The 21286-nt window shown below is 45.0% G+C and overlaps 1 protein-coding gene across 1 annotated transcript in view; it reads left to right on the top strand.

The window, feature by feature from the left end:
• The window catches only part of LOC311244477 (cytochrome P450 3A30-like), a 34559-nt gene that overhangs the window by 12088 nt on the left and 1185 nt on the right, over positions 1–21286 (top strand). Inside the window, exons 7-12 of the mRNA XM_084334015.1 lie at positions 4032–4180; positions 4299–4426; positions 4755–4824; positions 6367–6527; positions 6919–7145; positions 13307–13469. Of these exons, the coding sequence (XP_084190141.1) occupies positions 4032–4180; positions 4299–4426; positions 4755–4824; positions 6367–6527; positions 6919–7145; positions 13307–13469 (898 nt within the window). The remainder of the gene's footprint in view (positions 1–4031; positions 4181–4298; positions 4427–4754; positions 4825–6366; positions 6528–6918; positions 7146–13306; positions 13470–21286) is intronic.

The raw sequence follows: 21286 nt of genomic DNA on the forward strand, positions 1-21286 counted from the left end.
ACCCATTGTTCTGTATGATGTACAATAATGCTGTATACTGTATATATATATTTATTCTCACTGCATATATATTATCCACAACTGTCTGTACTTACCTGCACATAGTCCTTTTACATATCTGTAGATACTATATCTATATCTGTACATATCCTACTCTTACTACTCAAATTTACAAATACATTTGATTTGATTTAATTACTAGTTACACTGCTGACCAGTATGACTACTACTACCATACTGTCTTTATACCTGTATCACTGTACATCTTATACTACCACTCTGTACATACATCCGATTAGCACTACACTCAGTAGTACTCATTTGTATATTTTGTACCCAGTTTAACCACCTGTACCTTGTAAATTGCTGGTACACTTTACTGCTACATTTGCACTCTGCCAAATGCCAAACCTCTTTTTGTTGTACTGTACTTGTGCTGTATGATGACAATGCATTTGAATCTAATCTCATCTAACCCATTCAGTAAACTTCAATTAGTTTAACATCTCTGCTGGTATTACTGCTGGTTAAAACCAATGTGTTTTAAAAGGAGCCTCTATTAATAGTTTTGAGTAGCATGTTATTTGGGATTATGCCCCCCCCCCCCCCCCCCGTGGCTAAATTAATTAGTCCCTCTCTATCTCTCTCTCTCCCCCAAAAGGTATCTGCCAGTGGCTGTGACTGTCACTCAAAGCGTATTGCGAGTATGGGCGGATCCCAGCCAAAAACAGCTTGGAATCTTGAAGGGCAGAAACTGCTGCTCTACAGTACTTGATTAGAAATACAAAACAATAAGGGCGACTAGGTGGTGTAGTGGGCAAGGCGCTCGCCACCAATGCAGGAGACGCTGGGTTCGAGCCCAGCTCTCGGCATTGCTATCAGCTTGGCTGGTCGTTCATACTAACACAATTGGCAGTGTTAGGGGTGGGAAAGCCAGTGGGTGGGTCCTGGTCATTGTAAACAGCGACTCCTACAGTTCGGTCGGGGCGCCTGCTCAGCGAGAATAGGATCTAAGGGGGGTAGTGTGATCCTTCCACACGTTACACCCTCTCAGTGAGAGTCCGCGCTACCAGGTGAAAAGAAGCGGTTGATTGGCTACACGTGTGTCGGAGGAAGCACGTGATAGCCTCCACTCTCTGTTTATTGGCATAACGACTAACTGGGATGGGAGAAAAACTGAGGAAAAAGGAGGGGGAAAAAGATCAATACAAATACAAAACAATGTATTTTTTTTAACCTTACAGATGTGTTCCATAGACTCACAGGAATTGTGTAAAATCTCCCAAATAGTGAAATAAATAGTAAGATAGTTCCCCTTTAAATAAAGGTTTGAAATTAAATTAAATCTCTTATTGTTGGGGTTGGGGTCTTGATCCCTGGCAGTTCGCCTACAAGAAAAATAGATCAGTAGATGATGCTATTTCCTTAGCTCTTAATCCTGTGTATCAACACTTAGATAAGAAAAACTCCTATGTTAGAATGCTTTTTATCGATTATAGCTCTGCTTTTAATACGCTTATTTCATCTAATCTGATCCACAAACTCCAGTGTCTTGGTCTACAGTATGTGACGCTGTCTGTGAATGGATTCTTAGCTTTTTAATTTGAGACCTCAAAGAGTCAGGATTGGAAACAATATGTCTGATGAAATTGTTTTAAGTACTGGTTCGCCACAAGGCTGCATTCTCAGCCCTTTACTGTTCTCTCTCTGCACTCATGACTGTACTGCTTCCTATGATAACAATCTGATAGTAAAGTACGCTGATGATACCACGGTCATTGGGCGTATAAACTCAAATGACGAGTCATTTTACAAATCAGAGGTGCAGAACCTAGTTAGGTGGAGTGAGACCAATAACCTCACCCTGAATGCTTCCAAAACTAAGGAGTGTAACTGAGGGGTTACAAAACCCTGACTGTATTAAAGATTGTGATAGATTAAACCACTGCTAGTTATGTACTTAGTATTACTGGCCAGACAGTACATCTAAATATGGCAGACACTCATAATAACACGGCACTGACAAAGAAATATCATTGAGGGTATTTATTATTATGCAGTAAATGTACAGATATGAGAATTAGGGTCGCGCTTGTATGGCGAAGAATATGCATAAGTCAGTCAGTAGCAGAAGTCAATGGGAATAGAATAATTCCTACGATGGGGTACTAGGCTAACGCCGCCTGGCGTAGGATGGCAATTAGAGGGGGAAACGCTGGTACCGCTGGAGACAATGGGGTTCCTCCCAGAGTTGTAAGCTCTGGAGGAGAGAGGAATGTTCGGATACTCAGTCTGATCAATTGAAGAAGAAGGGGTTTCACGTACAGAATCCAGTCCTTGTAATCCAAAGCTCAGCATCAAAAGCAATAACTGTAATCCAATTGCACGATAGCAATGATGATAGCCAGCTAGCCTCGGTCCATGAGGCCAGCCCGAATGTAGATCCTCAAGGTGGTTAAATCCAAACGACAGTGGAGATTAACGATGCTCTTCTCCAGGTAGTACGTTCCACAATCAATATAATCCAACCAATACTGGTTCTGCAATCGCCGCCGTCGGTTCCATGTGCACATGTCCAGTAGGTTCTCCGACTAGGCCTCCTCGTGTGCTGGCACCAATGTATTAATCCATGCGCACTGGCTAAGGTCCACTAGCTAAACGAACGAACTGCTGGGTAATGCTGCACACGAACGAACTGCTGTTGGCACGATACACAATAATTAACGACTCTTTACTTCACATTAAGCTAAGTCGAACTTGACGTTACTGCATTAAATCTGACACTTTTACTATTCACTTCGCACGTGGTTCTCAACGCTCTGCTAGACGAACTGCTTCTCACTACATGACTGGATGAACGAACAGCTACTGTTCGCACCTGCCGCCATATATATACTTAAGTGGCTATCTAGTGCCGAACCTCAGTTCTCGTCTCGAATCAATGCGCCGTCTCCGGGCATGTTGCGACATGCCCGGACTCGCCTTTGAACCTGACTTTGGGGGCTTGCGGTCTGGCGCCGATAGCGTTATCCAATAAGGAAAGCGAATATTACTAGGATTCAAACGCAGGCTTAAAGGGATATAACGTGTATATATAAATAATATACAAGGTATATAAAACAACAAATGTAGATTCTCAGCTTTAATCTGGCCCTTCACAACAAGGAGCAAGTCATCAATTTTAGACGCAGCAAGGTATCCCATCTCCCCATTACCATAAATGGCTCAGAGGTGGAGATGGTGAGCAGTTTTAAATTTATTGGGGTCACTATTTCAAATGACCTGAGCTGGCACTCCAATACCAGAACCATTGTTAAAAAGTCCCAGCAACGTCTTGTCTTTCTTAGGAAACTGAAAGAGTTTGGCATTATCAACGACCCCTCTGGTCACCCAGCCGCAGGCCTCTTTGTCCCCCTCCCCTCGGGCAGACGTTACCGCTCTATCACATGCTCTACCTCTCGGTTTGCTAATAGTTTCTTCCCCAGTGCTGTGCGCAGCCTGAATAACTCCAAAAGCTAGATTTGTATATTATCCTATTTTGTTTTGGTGTGTTATTAGTCAGGTTGTGGAAGTGCTGTTTCTGTGTGTCTGTGCATCACGCACTTTGATTATATGCACTTTTACTGTAAATTGTGCCTCTATGCATTATGCACTTTACTATATTATGCACTTTAGGGGATGTTGATATCAACTTTAGCATTTGACCTTTTATACTGTCTGTGTTTTTACATTTCTTTTTTCTTTTTTCTGTACTGTTTCTACTCTGCTCCTGTATTGGATTAGTTGTAGACACACAGTGTTTGCTCTGTACCTGTATTCCAATGTGGATTCGTCCATACATGGCAAATAAAATCTCTGACTCTGACTCTGAGGGATAGATATCTAATGGAGAAACAAAGTATTTAATGTCTAACGATTATGCGAAGACAATGGATATCTTCGGCTAATCGTGTTCAACTACTAGACCATGGTACAACATTATCTTAACTGTTTGTTAAGATAATCATGTGGTGGTTGGGGTTGTCTTCCAGAGTCTATGGACCTTATAGTATGGACGTGGTGACCAGCACTTCCTTCAGCGTGGACATCGACTCCATCAGCCATCCCAACGATCCCTTCGTTACTAACATCAAGAAGATGGTGAAGTTCAACTTCATGAACCCCATACTGATTCTCGTCGGTACGGCAAACACGGCAAACCTCTGAAACCACAGCTTTTACTCCTAAGGGATCCTCTGCAAACAGATTGAGAGATCTCTAATCTCAATCCCTCTCTCTCTCTTTTTCCCCCGACTCAGTTCTGTTTCCGTTTCTGACGCCGCTCTTTGACAAGATGGAGGTGTCGTTCTTCCCCGCCGGGGTGACGCAGTTCTTCTACGCCTTCTTGCAGAAGATCAAAGAGGACCGTGATGAGAGCGAACACAATGTAATTCTCGTCACGTCTTGTGGTTGTGATTGTTATTCATTGGAGATTGGTTGTTTGTGAGACTCCACTGGAACACCGATTCTATGGAAATCAAAGCTTACTATCCAGTGGTTTTTGCCCAGTAGTGTAGTCTATGGTTACACTGGGTATAGTATGTAGACAACAGGGCTCTATTCAACTGATAACTGGTGGCTGGCCTCAATGCATTCCTATGAATGCCTGATTAACAGCTGAATGGAGCACTATTAGAGAACTATTAGAACCTACCCCGATAATCACAGTGTACCCCCAGCAAAAAGCTAGACTACACAACTGTTTTCCCCCACAGAGCCGCGTGGACTTCATGCAGCTGATGGTAGACTCTCAGGGCGCCAAAAAGGGCGACATCTCCCAGAAAGGTAAGAAGTCGGATGGAAAACTGAAACCAGATCATGTTCTTTGTGTACATGGTTTATGGACACACATAGACAAACATACATACTAGGGATGTCCGATATTATCGGCCTACCGATATTATCGGCCGATATTGGCATTAAAATGTGATATCGGAAATGATCTGTATCGGGTTTAAAAAAAAAAAAAATGTTTATTTTTTTTACATTTATTTAACCTTTATTTTTCCCAGGCAAGCAAGTAAGAACTAATTCAGATTTTATTTATTGTCAAAAGTATGCATAATGTTGTGTTAATTCCACGACAAGAGATATGTAATGTCAATTACCTGAAATTATTCCGTTTTTTTGGGGGGGGGGAACCCTGCATATATCGGTATCGGTTGATATCGGTTGATATCGGTATCAGAAATTAAGAGTTGGACAATATCGGTATATCGGTATCGGTAAAAAAAGCCAATATCGAACATCCCTACATACATAAGGCTACACACACACACACACACACACACACACGCACGCACACACACACACACACACACACACACACACACACACACACACACACACACACACACACACACACACACACACACACACACACACACCTATAAACATATGCAAATACACATATATTGCCATGAATCAGCAACATATGTAAAATGACTGTAATGTGATGTGATTATTGTAATTATTGTATGATCATGTAAAGAATGTCACTATTAATGATGTGCTCATTTTAACTAATGTGCTTTTGGTAATGATGATATGTAATGACCACTTTTATGTAGAAAAGTCAAACCAGGGACAGGCGTTGCAAATTACCCATGGCTAGAAATCCTAATGTATGCAATGGATCTGTATATTGTTAATGTAAATTGCTACAATGTTTTTTTTTGCATTGTCCCTGACAAATAAACAAATAGATAAATAAATAAGTATATGTCCATTCAATGGTCTGATACATACCTAAATATTGCTGGGCTATAATAGGTAAGCTAAAGAGGAATATTCACGGTAGTGGGTGGGCCTACATGTTGCTGTGACAGGTCACCAAATCGCTCATGCTCAAGCATCATACATATCAATCAAAAACATGGCACTTGTATGAATATTTAGTAGTGTGAAGTGGCATACCATTCCAGCACTAGTAAAAAACTACAATGAATGAATGAAAAACTACAGTGTCCAGACTGATTTACTCGTGTTCTCAGGGCTCCTGATTTCGGTTGGGTCTCTTTGTGAAATGTGGGGGGTGACAGTGGCTCAAGAGGTAGAGCAGTAGTAGTCTGATAATCTGAAGGTTCCCGCTTCGATTCCGTCGAAGTGTCCTTGAGCAAGACACTTAACTCCTAACTGCTCCCGATGAGCAGGTCGGCACCTTGGCACGGTCACCTCCGTCATCCGTGTGTGAATGTGTGAGTGAATGGGTGAATGTGAGGAAACAAAATTGTAAAGCGCTTTGGATAAAAACTGCTATAGAAATGCACTCCATTTACCATTTACCAAATGTATAATCTCTGTGGTGCTGTGGTTGTTGTGTGACAGGGCTGACCGACCATGAGATCCTATCCCAGGCCATGATCTTCATCTTCGCCGGTTACGAGACCAGCAGCAGCACCCTGTGTTTCCTGGCCTACAACCTGGCGATCAACCCTGACATCCAGAGGGCCTTACAGGACGAGATCGACCAGACACTTCCAGACAAGGTAACGCCGCTATGTTTTGTTGTGCTCACCAACATCTCTCCTTTCTCCTAGAGTCCCGATATCATTGGGGGGGCGACAGTGGCTCGGGAGGTAGAGCACTCGTCTGATAATCGGAAAGTTCCCGGTTCAATTCCTTCTCCTCCCGGGCTGCATGTCGAAGTGTCCTTGAGCAAGACACTTAAACCCCTAATTGCTCCCGATGAGCAGGTTGGCACATTGCATGGTTGCCTCTGCCGTCAGTGTTTGAATGTGTGAGTGAATGGGTGAATGTGAGAGGGAAATTTTTAAAGCGCTTTGGATAAAAGCTGTTATATGAATGCACCATTCATCATTAGCAGTTGGTATTGCACTAGCCACCGATGACATAGTGTCCTTTACGTCCCACTGCTAGTCTCGACCGACCTATGAAGACCTGATGCAGATGGAGTATCTAGACATGGTGCTCAATGAGTCCCAGAGACTGTTCCCTATCGCTAACCGTCTGGAGAGAGTTGCAAAGACCTCTGTGGAGGTGAACGGAGTGACCATCCCTAAAGGAACTGTGATCATGGTGCCCGTATACACTCTCCACCGGGACCCAACTCTCTGGCCAGAGCCCGATGCCTTCAAACCTGAGAGGTACACAGTACTGAACCCAACGGCTGACTAAGAATAGATTTTCTTGGAAGTAACCCAAACTTAGCTAACTCGACTAACTAAATTGAATTTGACAGGGACACTGTGCCAAAAAAACAAAAACAATGTTGATTTATTTTGCACATAATCAAACATATATCCCAAAACAGTTCTGCACATGTAACAGTGTCACTAGGCATTAGCAGTCACTTTGCTCTCGGCACCTGTCTTCCGACAGCCTCGAAATGCAAACATTCTACTCGCACCACAACTATGTATGTTACACGTATGTTAAACACCACAGTCTTATCCATTCTACCACCTGAAAAGGATCCGATTCAGGTGACGAAGTGGGGGGGGGCGGGGGGATTAACTTAGCAGTGGGTTTACATGCCTCTCAAAACTCACTCCACACCGACCCCAGCCGGAGAGCTGGGTTCAACCATATCATACGAGTTCACAGCACCACTTGTAACGGTGGTCACTAGCAGGCATTTCGCGTCTGACCTCGAACCGCAAACATAATGCACAACGTATATTCTATCTATCCAAACTTATGGTTCACTTCCAGTCAAATCTGTTCACCCTTTTCTTAATAACTTGTATACGGCTTGTCCATATCCTCCTTTGTTTTAGTCAAACGTCCCCGTCCCCCCACCCCACCCCCCAACTAAATACACCCAGGCAATTGTAATATATCTTATTGCATAGTAGTCCACAGTACTCTGTCACATATCCCCTCAGTGTTTCACCAGAGTGGTCCGCGTCAGTGAAAGTCTGGAATTCCATTCCTTGCTTAAGTGTTTTTTTTTTATTATTATTTTTTTTTAGCATTTTTACTTTATTGGTCACGCAGGACCGACAGAGGAGAGGGCGAACGGGAGGAGAGGTGGGGAGGACATGCGACAAATAACGACGGGAGCTGGGATCAAGTGTTTTTAAGCAGAGATGATGCATGCCACCCTCTATGTCATTCTGTTGCCACGGATAAATTCACACATTTCCGAAATGGTTTCCAGTATATGATTGGATTCACATACTGTGCGATTAGGCACTTAGCCGGACACTCCCAGATGCATAAATAGTTTCCCTTACGGCACGAACACACCGAACACGGGACGCAGGCATTAGGCGGGCGAGTCATCAGTGCTTCACTTTCGCTCCCATGTTAACGGGCGTCGCTGTTCACACCGGCCGAATGCGCCACATGCGTTTTCACAGAAATACACTCAATATCTGCATTATTACCACACATATAGCCTTATTACCACACATATAGTGTCTGTATCTTTCCCAATACAAATAAACCATACTATACTTTTTCAGGAGTACAGTCACACTGATTTTTTCATCATTCTAAAATTCATTCTAACATTCTAATTAATGAGATAATAACGGGTTATACATGCAAAATGGACAATTACAGAATAGAACACTGGAACTGGAAATCTTTAAAAAATCTTCAAACGGGGACTGACTTCGCATATAGACTAGGCGTTTACAGCTGTTCCAATGTAAATCCGCCCGCTCTGAAGTCGGACTCCGTGTGGATGGCCACGCGAGCTGTTCTCGCACGAAACCTGCGCGTGCCTCTGGTCTGTCCCTGGCGTTAACCCCCCACCCTGCGATGTCCTAGGCATTGCTGAGACTCTCTCTAGTTAACTTTTTTTTCTTTTTACAGAGGATCACTGCTGTCCTTCTGTGACCTAAGGTCATAAAGGCCCTGACTTCATTGGGCCCATAAAGAAATATAATTTATTTATTTAGACATCCCTGCTAGTGAGCTGTGTAAATCCCCCCCCCTCCTTGATTCCACTGTGATATTAATGTGAGCCATAGTAATTTAAGTTACACATCCACACAGAGAAAACACTCACATATAACAGAGACCACAGATGACAACAATGTATTTGCAGTTGAAGATTAAAGTCTCATTCTAATTTCTCCTTATTCTTCAGTGACTCTAAACAGATTCAGTCCATTCACAGTTAGTATTGTTACTAGTCACTCACTCCAGCCTCAAGTCATCATATCTCCATTGCATTCTAACTTTGTACATTGTACTTTTTTTTGTTTTTTTTGTTCCAAGTGCCTCAATCTTGTACTATAGTCCTGGGCCCTCATGTATCAACAATTCTTAGAAAGTGTTCTATTTTCGTTCTTAAGCACAGAATTTAGAATGTGTGTACGTACAGAAAAATTGTGATTTATCACACATGCGTAGACGTGTCCCACGCACACCTGCAAGTACTCTGTGTTAGGGCTGGACGGTATGGTCAAAAATGTATATCACGGTATAATTTTAAGCATAGACGGTAACGGTATATATCACGGTATATTCATTTATATATAACAAAATGTTTTAATTCTTCTGAAGGGGTAAACACTGGTATGGCAGCTGTTATTCTGTTACAGCTGCTGAGCTATAGCTAATGTCCATCAATATCTTCCTTTTTAATTAAATAGGTTCAAGAATCGAATCAGGATTGTTAGCAGAGAGAGAGAGGGAGGGAGGAGGCTGCTACTGGAGCCAGCTAACGTTAGCTTGCTGATGCTACTACTACTTCGACATGCTGCTAGTGGACTGGAGCCAGCTAACGTTAGCTTGCTGATGCTACTACTACTTCGACATGCTGCTAGTGGACTGGAGCCAGCTAACGTTAGCTTGCTGATGCTACTACTACTTCGAAATGCTGCTAGTGGACTGGAGCCAGCTAACGTTAGCTTGCTGAGGCTACTACTACTTCGACATGCTGCTAGTGGACTGGAGCCAGCTAACGTTAGCTTGCTGATGCTACTACTACATCGGCATGCTGCTAGTGGACTGGAGCCAGCTAACGTTAGCTTGCTGAGGCTACTACTACTTCGACATGCTGCTAGTGGACTGGAGCCAGCTAACGTTAGCTTGCTGAGGCTACTACTACATCGACATGCTGCTAGTGGACTGGAGCCAGCTAACGTTAGCTTTCTGATGCTACTGGTACATCGACATGCTGCTAGCGGACTGGAGCCAGCTAACGTTAGCTTGCTGAGGCTACTACTACTTCGACATGCTGCTAGTGGACTGGAGCCAGCTAACGTTAGCTTGCTGAGGCTACTACTACTTCGACATGCTGCTAGTGGACTGGAGCCAGCTAACGTTAGCTTTCTGAGGCTACTACTACTTCGACATGCTGCTAGTGGACTGGAGCCAGCTAACGTTAGCTTGCTGAGGCTACTACTACATTGACAGTTAACATTACATAAGGTTTTAGCGCGACGTGGGCATTCCAGAATGGCGAGGATGCAAAGCATGTTAGACCATTGGACTTGTCGCAGAGTTTACATTACACATAGAAACTGCGCGACTTGCGAGATAAGTTGTCACACAGCCTTCAAACGCAGGGCGGAAGAGCTAGTTTGCTTGTGTTTATTATGAAATGACAATTGCGTGTTGACACGCCCACTGCGTGCACATATCTATTATCTATGACTAATTCTATCTATTTTTAGGGGCAAATGCAAGTGAAATAGTCGCGCTGTGGTTACATGATGTCATTGCTATTTTAGAGCTGCTCTACCGGTTACAAGGTATAGTCAAAATCCATACTGTAGCGCAAATTCATACCGTTTATACCGTATACCGTTTATACCGTCCACCCCTACTCTGTGTTGATAAATATCACTTGATCTACGCTCCACGCTCATGCACGGTTTTACGTATTTGCATATAGAACCGCCCGTAATTAACCATATATGGTAATGAAACACCCCCATGAACTGTGGAAAAGTGGACTAAGCCGAGCGAATGCCTGGGAGAAATACGTGACAGGCTGACAGACGTGTACACGGTGATGTCGGAAACAGTCGGATATGATATCTATTAACTTCCTAAAGACCATTGCTGTCTGGGTAGCGCGAACACTAATAAAGACCGTTAACCACTGTTTGCCATTGGTATCATTAATAACCATGCTGGAATATGACTGCGTTCTCTTCGTTTCATTAGATTAATACCCAGGGATTAAAGTTCTCCGTCAATTTCATTCAAAATCGCAACGGATTTTCCGTAAATGTTCTACCTACATATGATTTGTAGAGGCATACAATCTATTTTGATGTCGGTATTAGGTAGCCTATATAAACAATAATACGAGAGCATATACAAGAACCTTTCTATTCACATAACTGCATTTGTGATGGAGCTTTGACAGCTACATGGGTGGTAGTAACAGTCTATTGCTCGATCCATCTCCAATATCACGATGGACCGTGCCGGTGGCCAAACACCCGAGGCTGGAGACTGACTTGAATGTGCATGGGGATGGCATTTGTGCGTTTTGTTCCACGCTCCAATTTCGGTCTTAAATTGCGGTACAAATGAAGGAGGTGTCTCGGGTATAGCGGACTCTAGTTAATATTTTTTATGTTCTCTCTGCAATTAGACTGCCCCTCACTCATTCATTCATTCCTATCTGCTATCTCTGAAAACAGTTCCCTGCGGAGCCCAGTCAGTGCACCCCATAGTATTCCGATAACCCTATATATAAACCATGCTGCATTCATTCGGAAAGAAAGACTTATTCCAAATGCTATATGTATAGGGTTTGACCATAATTACACTACTGTCGCTATTTTACAATGAACTATAATGAATTACGGGTCATACTACAGAACACGCCAGTGTTGAAACCAATGCACGGACGCTTATTTCCGCGTTGTAGTCTTCATATTCTACCACCGGGCGCCAGGTACGCACGGTCTGAGCTGTGCGTAGATATACGCACAAAGTCAAGCACACGTTCAAATTGATAAGTCCCACACTTTGCTTAGAAATTATCGTACGCACGGGTTACGCACGGGTTACGCACATATCTGTGCGTACGCACCATTTGATTTTTGTTTAATCACTTTAACCCTTGCTGTCATGCAACTAGATCAAGTATTCCTGCTGTATTGTACAAATTCCTTCAGAGAATACTTTGATGTACCCCACCCAATGTCTAGAAAACATTTACTTGTTTACCTTGCTAACTTTTAATTAATATATTTCCATCACTGTCAGTACTGTCATTGTTATATAAACAGGACCCCCCCCCCCCCCCAGCCCAAGTTTCTCTCTGAGAATGCAAATTGCCCTCCCACTAACTCCTGTCTACTTCACAGAATACAATTACAAGTGAATTCTGTACGATTTTCTTGTAGAACATATGTTCTTAATAGAATAGAATAGAATAGAAATATTTTTATTATCCCGAGGGAAATTTGACACTGCAAATCGCTCACATTAAACATTTAGACAGAACAAGTCATGCATAAGAATAACAAAACAAATTGCCTAAGAATAAGATAGGTTCTCAAAAACAAAGGTTGTAGGTTGTCAATGGCCAACTGTACAGATTCAGCAATACAATACACAATAGTATCATCCATGTACAAATGGGCTTTACAATCATTCAAGGAAGAGACAATATTATAAAACATTTATATCAATAGTAAAGAGGACAGGACCGACAATTCTGGGCTGAACCTGACTTCACACGCTGTTGCCAATCAGACAAATAATCCCCAAACCAAATCACCTCTATCCAAACCAATATTAATCTCTTTAAGAGCAAGTGGTGATCAAATGTATCAAAAGCACCTGAAATAATCCAATGGTGCGGTGAAGTGGAGGTATTTAACTTGGAGTGAGTTTACACCAAGAGTATCAACCTTGTTACACACACATTAATTTATGTTCACAGTTAATGTATGATAGCATGTACAACAGTGCTGGATATACAGCATATTTACATTTATAATTTTATATTTACAACATATTTGTCTGACATAACTGCATATAGCCCCTCTATATACTTACTTGTACACCTGCATATAACCCATAGCTCTGTATAATAGCATGTACAATAATGCGGTATATACCGTATATATATTTATATTCTCACCACATATATCTATCCACACCTGTCTGTATTTACCTGCACATAGTCCTTCTACACATCTGTAGATACTCTATCTATATCAAAACTAAACTAAATTAATTCATATAATCTAATATAATCGAATCTAAACTAATAGATTCTAAACTAATAGAATATAAACTAATAGAATATAATCTAATCTAATCTGATATCATCTAATCTAATCAAATGTAAACAGTCCACGTTTGACTTCATGCTCAGGTTCAGCAAAGAGAACAAGGACAACATTGACCCGTATGCCTTCATACCATTTGGAGCGGGACCAAGGAACTGTATCGCCATGCGATTCGCTGTACAGATGATGAAACTGGCTCTGGTGGAAACCCTTCAGAACTTCAGCTTTGTGACCTGCAAGGAGACTGAGGTAAGAGGATGTTGTTTGTGATGGTCTTCAAAAGGTATTTGGTCATTAACCCTTTCACTACCACACTACAGAAGGTTAACCATTTCACTACAGTACCACACTACAGAAGGTTAACCCTTTCACTACCACACTACAAAGGGTTAACACTATCACTACCACACTACAAAGCGTTAACGCTTTCACTACCACACTACAGAAGTTTAATGCTTTCACTACCACACTACAGAAGGTTAACCTTTCACTACCACACTACAGAAGTTTAACCTTTCACTACCACACTACAGAAGTTTAACCTTTCACTACCACACTACAGGAGGTTAACCTTTCACTACCACACTACAGGAGGTTAACCTTTCACTACCACACTACAGAAGTTTAACCTTTCACTACCACACTACAGGAGGTTAACCCTTCACTACCACACTACAGAAGGTTAACCTTTCACTACCACACTACAGAAGGTTAACCTTTCACTACCACACTACAGGAGGTTAACATTTCACTACCACACTACAGAAGGTTAACCTTTCACTACCACACTACAGAAGGTTAACCCTTTCACTACCACACTACAAAGGGTTAACACTATCACTACCACACTACAAAGCGTTAACGCTTTCACTACCACACTACAGAAGTTTAACGCTTTCACTACCACACTACAGAAGGTTAACCTTTCACTACCACACTACAGAAGTTTAACCTTTCACTACCACACTACAGAAGTTTAACCTTTCACTACCACACTACAGGAGGTTAACCTTTCACTACCACACTACAGGAGGGTAACCTTTCACTACCACACTACAGAAGTTTAACCTTTCACTACCACACTACAGGAGGTTAACCTTTCACTACCACACTACAGAAGGTTAACCTTTCACTACCACACTACAGAAGTTTAACCTTTCACTACCACACTACAGAAGGTTAACCTTTCACTACCACACTACAGGAGGTTCTGCATCATAGTGGCTCTCGCTCGGCGTCACTCATGCACTGTCCTCGCACACGTGCACACGCACTGAATAAAATTCCACAATGTACCTTTATCCCAGTATTCGTCTGACCACACCCCTCATTAGCTTACCTTCATAAGCAGGTGTGTGGCCATCTGCTCTCCTCCTTCTCGCTTTCACCACAAGGAGTGCCTTCGGTAGATCCCCGCTTGACGTGTTGTTAGTTGAAAAGAGTTGAGACGTGTTTACATTGTGCTTAGTTTTTTCTTCTCTCATAACTATTCAAAAAGAAAAAGCTAAGTCATAATGTCTACCTCGGAGAGTAGACCCACTCTTCACCAGCGGTTCTCCATTCCCGCCTCTGTCATGCGTGCTGGTGCGGGGCTGCTGCCACTTTCGTGGTCGCCAGCCCAGCCCAGGAGACAGCCGATGGATAGTTTGCCTCTCCGAGGAGCCGGTGCATCGGTGCCGTCGCCCCGGCGGTGGCCTGATCTCGACTCTGGTTCCTCTGGTTCCAGGGAATCGTCCGTTGTTGAGCGGCCGGTTCTTTTGGTTCCGGAGGATTTGCGACGCAAGCTTTTCGCGTCTGCCCGTTCACGTCGCAAGATGGTGGCCTGCAGACGCGAACGGCCTGGGTTTGGGGAATTGCTGGAGACCAGCGAGGATGCGTCGGTCTCTGCATGTCCGATGGAAACTGAGGATTTCATGGAAGAGTCGGACGGATTCTTGTTTGAAGGCCCTGTGGAGGCGAGTATCCCTCCCGTCCAGGAAACACTGGAGGGGGGAGAAATGTCTCCTTGGGGCGCCTTGTTCGAGGATGTCGGGGAACCACCTCGGCCTCTTCGGCAGGATGCCCTGCTATCAGCCACATCAGACTGTGGCTCATCAACCGGTCGAAGCCTGCTGCATGTGAGGGATGCGGGTTCAGTGGAGGAAAGTCAGCAGGGGGAACTGCGGGCTTTGTTTCCCGAGCTCATGGCGGTAGCTGCCGCTGCAAACGGCATGCCGCTGCCGCAGCCATTGCCTGCTCCTGCCCCCGATGATCTCATAGGTCATCTCTGGCAGCGTCGCCCGGTGAGAGGGGTGGACGTTGTCTACCCATTTTTCCCCTCAATGGGGGCCTATGTTCGTCGGGGCCAGGCGGTGTCTCACATCATGGGACTTACTCCCGCCTACGTACCAGTTACGCGGGTGTCGGGGTTGGTCGAAGGTATGAGAGAGAGCGTGCCACGGCTTGATAGGCCGATGGCCGCTCTCCTCTGTCCGGATGTGGTGTGGGAGCCATTATGCAAGCCGGTTTTCCATGGAAGATCGGCTAGGCGATTGGCATATTGGGGTGACCAGTCATTTATCGCTGGTACACAGTCGCTGGCTGCGGCTTCTAACATCGCGCAGCTGGCTAGATTTGTATCGGGGATAATGACGGGCGGCACGGGTCTGACCGAGGTAAAATGCGATCAGATCACCCAGGCGGCAGGAGCTGTCCTGCATCTTACCCAGGTGCAGGCCATAGCCTGGGGGAAGATGCGCGCCCTGGCCACCCTGACCCAGCGCCACCATTGGCTGGAGCAGGCTCGAGTGCCAGAGAAGAAGAGAGCCCCTCTTCTGACGGCCAACCTCTCCGATGCTGGATTATTCGGGAAGGCCCTGCAGCTGATGACCTCAACGTGCAGAGAGATGGCAGAGGAGCGGTCCGTGCTCCAGCCCCATTTTCCGCCTCCCGTTCTTGCCGGTGGAGTCAGAAGGCTTCCACGACGTCGAGCTCCCTCCGCCGTGCCTACAACTGCCTCCGCCGCCACTGCTGGCCCCTCCAAGAAGGCCAGGAGGAGAGACGGTGATTCTGCTGCCGCCGGCCCATCCACGACCGGAGGAGACGTAGGGAACGACGTGACTAGCAGCCGATCCACTACCGTCCCTCCGGGGCTTCTCGGGGTGGCAAAACTCGAGCGGCTCGAGGCGGCAGACGCCGCTAAAGTGACTTTTCCTCCTGTGGTCCCCTCTACACCCTCCCCGGCCCCCTCATGATTTTGTGCCGTAAAAATAAATAAAAAGTTCCCTAAAAAGGGGACTATATTATTGGCCAAACAAACTGTGTGTTTCTTCAACAATACATATGATGGGGTTGCAAAATGTGAATCTGCATTATTACATTGAGAGATGAGTCGTGTTGTGTTACGAGATTAAGCAAGGTCTGCAAGCATACACTCAGTCATAGAAAGGTTCTATTAGCCTGACGCTCCACATGCAGGTAGAAGCTGGTGGTATGTTCCGTTGCTTGAGCAAAGTAATGTTGATCCACGACACTGTTGTGTTAGTTGCAGTAATACTCGTACACACACGTTCCACGGCCTGGCCGTTACTCTCTGTCAGTGTTTTTGCTATGTACGAGGTGTAGGATTCACACACACATGACTTGTTTTGTTATAAATCCTGTTCACAGTCTGTAGGTAGCGGGCATTGTATTAGCTTTTGCTATACATTGGCATTCTACCGAAGGTCTCAAAATGCTACAGTTGTTTTTGGTGTGTAGGGAAAAAGGGTTTGTGTGAGGGGGTGCCGAATAAACCCCTCCTTCCCACTTGATTGGTTTAGGAGATTTTTTTCTCATTCTGCTGAGCCAGTCAGGGCCGAGCCGTTCAACGTCTTGGCAGGGGGGGGGGGGAGGGTTGTCCTGACACGACTCCTATTACAAACAGGAGTTGTGTACAGGGTTTCCCCCCGTCATAGCATATACGTTGCTATGGCGACGGCTTCCGTGAGTTAAGATCTTTACGTAAGGTTTGTGGTGTTAAAGTGTCGGGTTAGAGCGTAGGGCTTGCGGGTCTGCTACGCTCGATTTTATGTGTGAACTTGAGTCGGTTGGTCACGTGACTCACAGTTGACATGTCTTTTTCATTACTACGACTCATGTGGGAAGGCTTCTGGGAAAGTTCGGTCTATACTCTCTGACTAAAGGAGTGACTGGATGTAAAAATGTAAACAGTTTTTACTCCCGGCTGTGCAGTTTGGGTTTATACTGTTGATGCTTCTTCTTTATTATTATAAAGAATTGGAGTTGGTTGCATCTCACTCCTCTTGTCGTTCCCCTGGGCGCCTTGGGGATTCAATGAAAGGTCTAAATAGCCTATTATTGATGTGGATATACCCGACGCACACATAGTGCTAGCTCGGGATGTTCTGTTGGACATTAAGCAACTGACTGGCGCGCCTTGGTTGCTTGGGGTTAAAACAGCGTTTTTATAAAGCAACTGGGATGGGGGTTTTTCCTCTTCCGACGACCTGTGTGGTTGTCGACGGATTCTCGTTCATATCGGGGGATGATGACGGAATGGATCTGAACATACGTAGAAGGGTCTCACGCCCTGGGGGTGGGCCGCCGGGCGCGGTTCGCACCGAACGTCTGGGTGGCGCCTTCTTTTTATGTTTAAGATCAACACGCATGTCTGCCCCTTCTCCTGGAGTTGGCATGTCGGCGTGGTTAGGGCACGGGACTGGTTCTGGTCACGCTGGTCCGGATCAGTTGCACCCGTTGTCCGCCGGGGATGCAGATCTGCTGTTCTGGTACCCTGAGGGACTTGGGCTTTTTTCAGGGGGAAAAATGCCAGGTCGGTCCGGGTGTCACAGGGTTAAGCGCTATGGAGCCCTTGTTGGGTACATTGTATTCTACACTGTCGTAATGGCTTACGGCCGTGCCAACCTGTACACGCCCGATCTCGTCAGATCTCGGCCGCCACGCAGGTTGGTCTTGGTTAGTACTTGGTTGGGTGACCTCCTGGGAATACCAAGTACGGGGTGCTTGGGGCTGGTTCTCCATTTCTTTCGCTCTTCTCTTACGCATGGCGAAGAGGGACCTGTTGGGGTGGTCTTTGACCTCCTCGGGGGACCCTGTGCTCCCCGTATCACCGGGCCCGAAGATGTAATGTTTTCGTTGACCCGTAGGCCCGGGATAACCCTGTTGGAAACTGAAACACGGGTACTGCGGTGGTGCCGCAGGTACGTTTTGGATTTTTTTTCCTGAGGGGTTATGGGACCGACCACCGCATAGGGTAATGCCTGGGTGGTTGGTTCTCTGGTGTGTCGGTGCAGTGTCAACTCCCGGGTTGCCCGGTTGAGTGTGCCCCTGCACGTTCGTGACGTCTGCCAATTGTGTCAGCCTTCGCTTTGAGGGAGGTTTGTCATGGTGACGACAACGCCAGCATACGCCCCTTCCGCCGGGGCGGCTGTGTTCAGCTGACCCCTCTGGCGCCTGTCTCGTCCGCAGTCTCCAGGCTCGGGTTAACAGCCTGTTGCCTGGTTTTTTCACCGGTGCGCTGCCTGCTTCCGTGGTAAGCCTTGTTATTACGGCCGTGCTGACTGCCTGTACTGCAGGGTCAGGGTGCCAGGCGGTGTACTATTGGGGGGACAGGGCCCGCTCGGCTGAGGGGCCTTTGTCCGAATACGCTGGCGATGTGGGGGGCGGGGTCACTAAGTGCCCACCTGGTGGGGTCTTGATGCTGGCATCATGGACTTCTCCGGGCCCCCGTTCCAGGGGGTCCAGTCCCTTTGGTGGGTCTGGGCCTTCCTTCGCGCTCCGCTGCTACGGCCTTGCCACAGGGTTGGGTTTGCCCTTGACCCCGTGATTCTGGGGGCAGTAACGAGGTTGTTCCCTCCGTTCGTTCCCGGGTGGCATGCGGGTTATGCGTGTGTGTAGTCGTGGGGTCAGGCCACGGTCTGCTCACCCTGTGCGTTGAGTTGCTTGAGTGCCTCTTCGCACGGTCGGGTCCGTCGCCCTCCCGGGAACCTCCAATAGGGGGGGTGCCCTCCATTAGGGGGGGTCGGGGGGGCTCGGCCCTCCCTGTTCTGATGGTTGTGGGTGGCCTTCAGCGGGGTGTATTTGTCGGCCGATGGCTCTCGCTCGGCCTCCCTTGTGCATGAGTGACGCCGAGCGAGAGCCACTATGATGCAGAACGTTAGGTTATGAATAGGGCTGTCAGTTTATCGCGTTAATTAGATTAATTAATTACACAGCAAATAATCGCGTTATGAAAATTAACTCAAAATTAATTACAAAAAATTTTTTTTTTTTTTTTTTTTTTTTTTAATAATACTATTTTTTTTGTATCTCATTCATTCCATAAGCATGTAGAATACACATTTACAGATTTTTTTTAATATGGTCCATTTGCATGTTCTTGGTATCTGATTCTAGGGACATCTATGAATCTCAGGGAATGTATATTCCCAATTTCCCAGTGTCAGAAATACTGTGGGCTAGATCCACAAAGAATGGATTGCACGGTGCAAGTTGCACCCTTACTTACAATTCATTATGAATTGAAAATGGGGGACCCTGATGTAAACAAGACGAAAGTCTTACTCTGGTCTGCATTCCCTTAACAATTGTGTGTATTGAGCCGTACTGTATTGTACCCATTCTGCAATCTGTTAATAACATTTTCATTCAATCAATCAATCTGCGCGGTGATTGATTGAATGAACATTTTATTTTGAGTAAATTGTAATGAACCAAATGAGAATATCAATACAAATTTTTTTATCTTTGACTGTGAATAACACCATGCTCAAATTGACCAGACCTGAAAAATCTAAGCAAATTAATAGATGGAAGATGATTAAACAGAAGGTTTTGTAGATACAGTACTGAATTCTGCCATCCGGACACATGCAATTTGAAATATGATTATAGAATATAGAATATGAGGCATAAAATGGTAATGCGATAAAAATGCGATTAATTAGATTAATTAATTACAAATCCTGTAATTAATTAGATTAATTTTTTTAATCGCCTGACAGCACTAGTTATGAATATAACCAAGTTCTGTTAATAGTGGTGACGCTCGGCGTCCGACGCCGCTGCAGCCCTTGATCTCACCTTGTGGTGAAAGCTTGGGAAGGAGGAGAGCAGATGGCCACACACCTGCTTATGAAGGTAAGCTAATGAGGGGTGTGGTCAGACGAATACTGGGATAAAGGTACATTGTGGAATTTTATTCAGTGCGCGTGCATGTGTGCGAGGACAGTGCATGAGTGACGCCGAGCGTCACCACTATTAACAGAACTTGGTTATATTCATAACCTAACGTTAACCTTTCACTACCACACTACAGAAGGTTAACCTTTCACTACCACACTACAGAAGGTTAACCTTTCACTACCACACTACAGAAGGTTAATGTTGCTAATACTGTACAATGCGTTTTTACAACGGTTTACAACATACTTTGGTGAGACACATTTATAGAGAATTATTCAATGAATAACAATCACTATTATTTATCTCAGGAAACGTGACCTTGTAATTAATAATAATAATAATTCATTATTACATTTATATAACGCTTTTCTCAGACTCAAAGCGCTTTACAAATTATAGGGTTAGGGAAATTGCCTCCTTCACCACCACTGGTAGCACCCAACCTTGGGCTACGCAGGCTCAATGGCTACCATACACTGGCACCCGGCACACATCACACTAACACAATGGCTGAACAGGTCAGGAGACAGGGATTGATATCAGCCAATTAACCTTGTAGGGTAATATCGTTTTTTGTGAGTCAGGTTTTTACTATATTTTCCACGTTTCACTTCTTCCGAGCACGGCTATACGAGACAAGAGCCCTGTGTGTGTATAGGCACATATGCCAATAGCTACCAGAATGCAAATGTCAGGAGCGTGAATGGGAATTTGAAGCTACGTCGCCATACGCATTACTTGATGTACTGGTACATTACAGAACGTTTCTTTTAAGATTTGAGCTTCTAATCTAGGGTGTGGCTGGGTAGAGGTCAAAGTACTCGCCTACCACCACAGAGACTCTGGGTTCGAATCCAGCTGTCAGTCGTCCCTATGAACAC

The sequence above is a fragment of the Notolepis coatsorum genome, assembly GCF_963971535.1.
Source record: "Notolepis coatsorum genome assembly, chromosome: 17".
Taxonomy (NCBI): Eukaryota; Metazoa; Chordata; class Actinopteri; order Aulopiformes; family Paralepididae; genus Notolepis; species Notolepis coatsorum.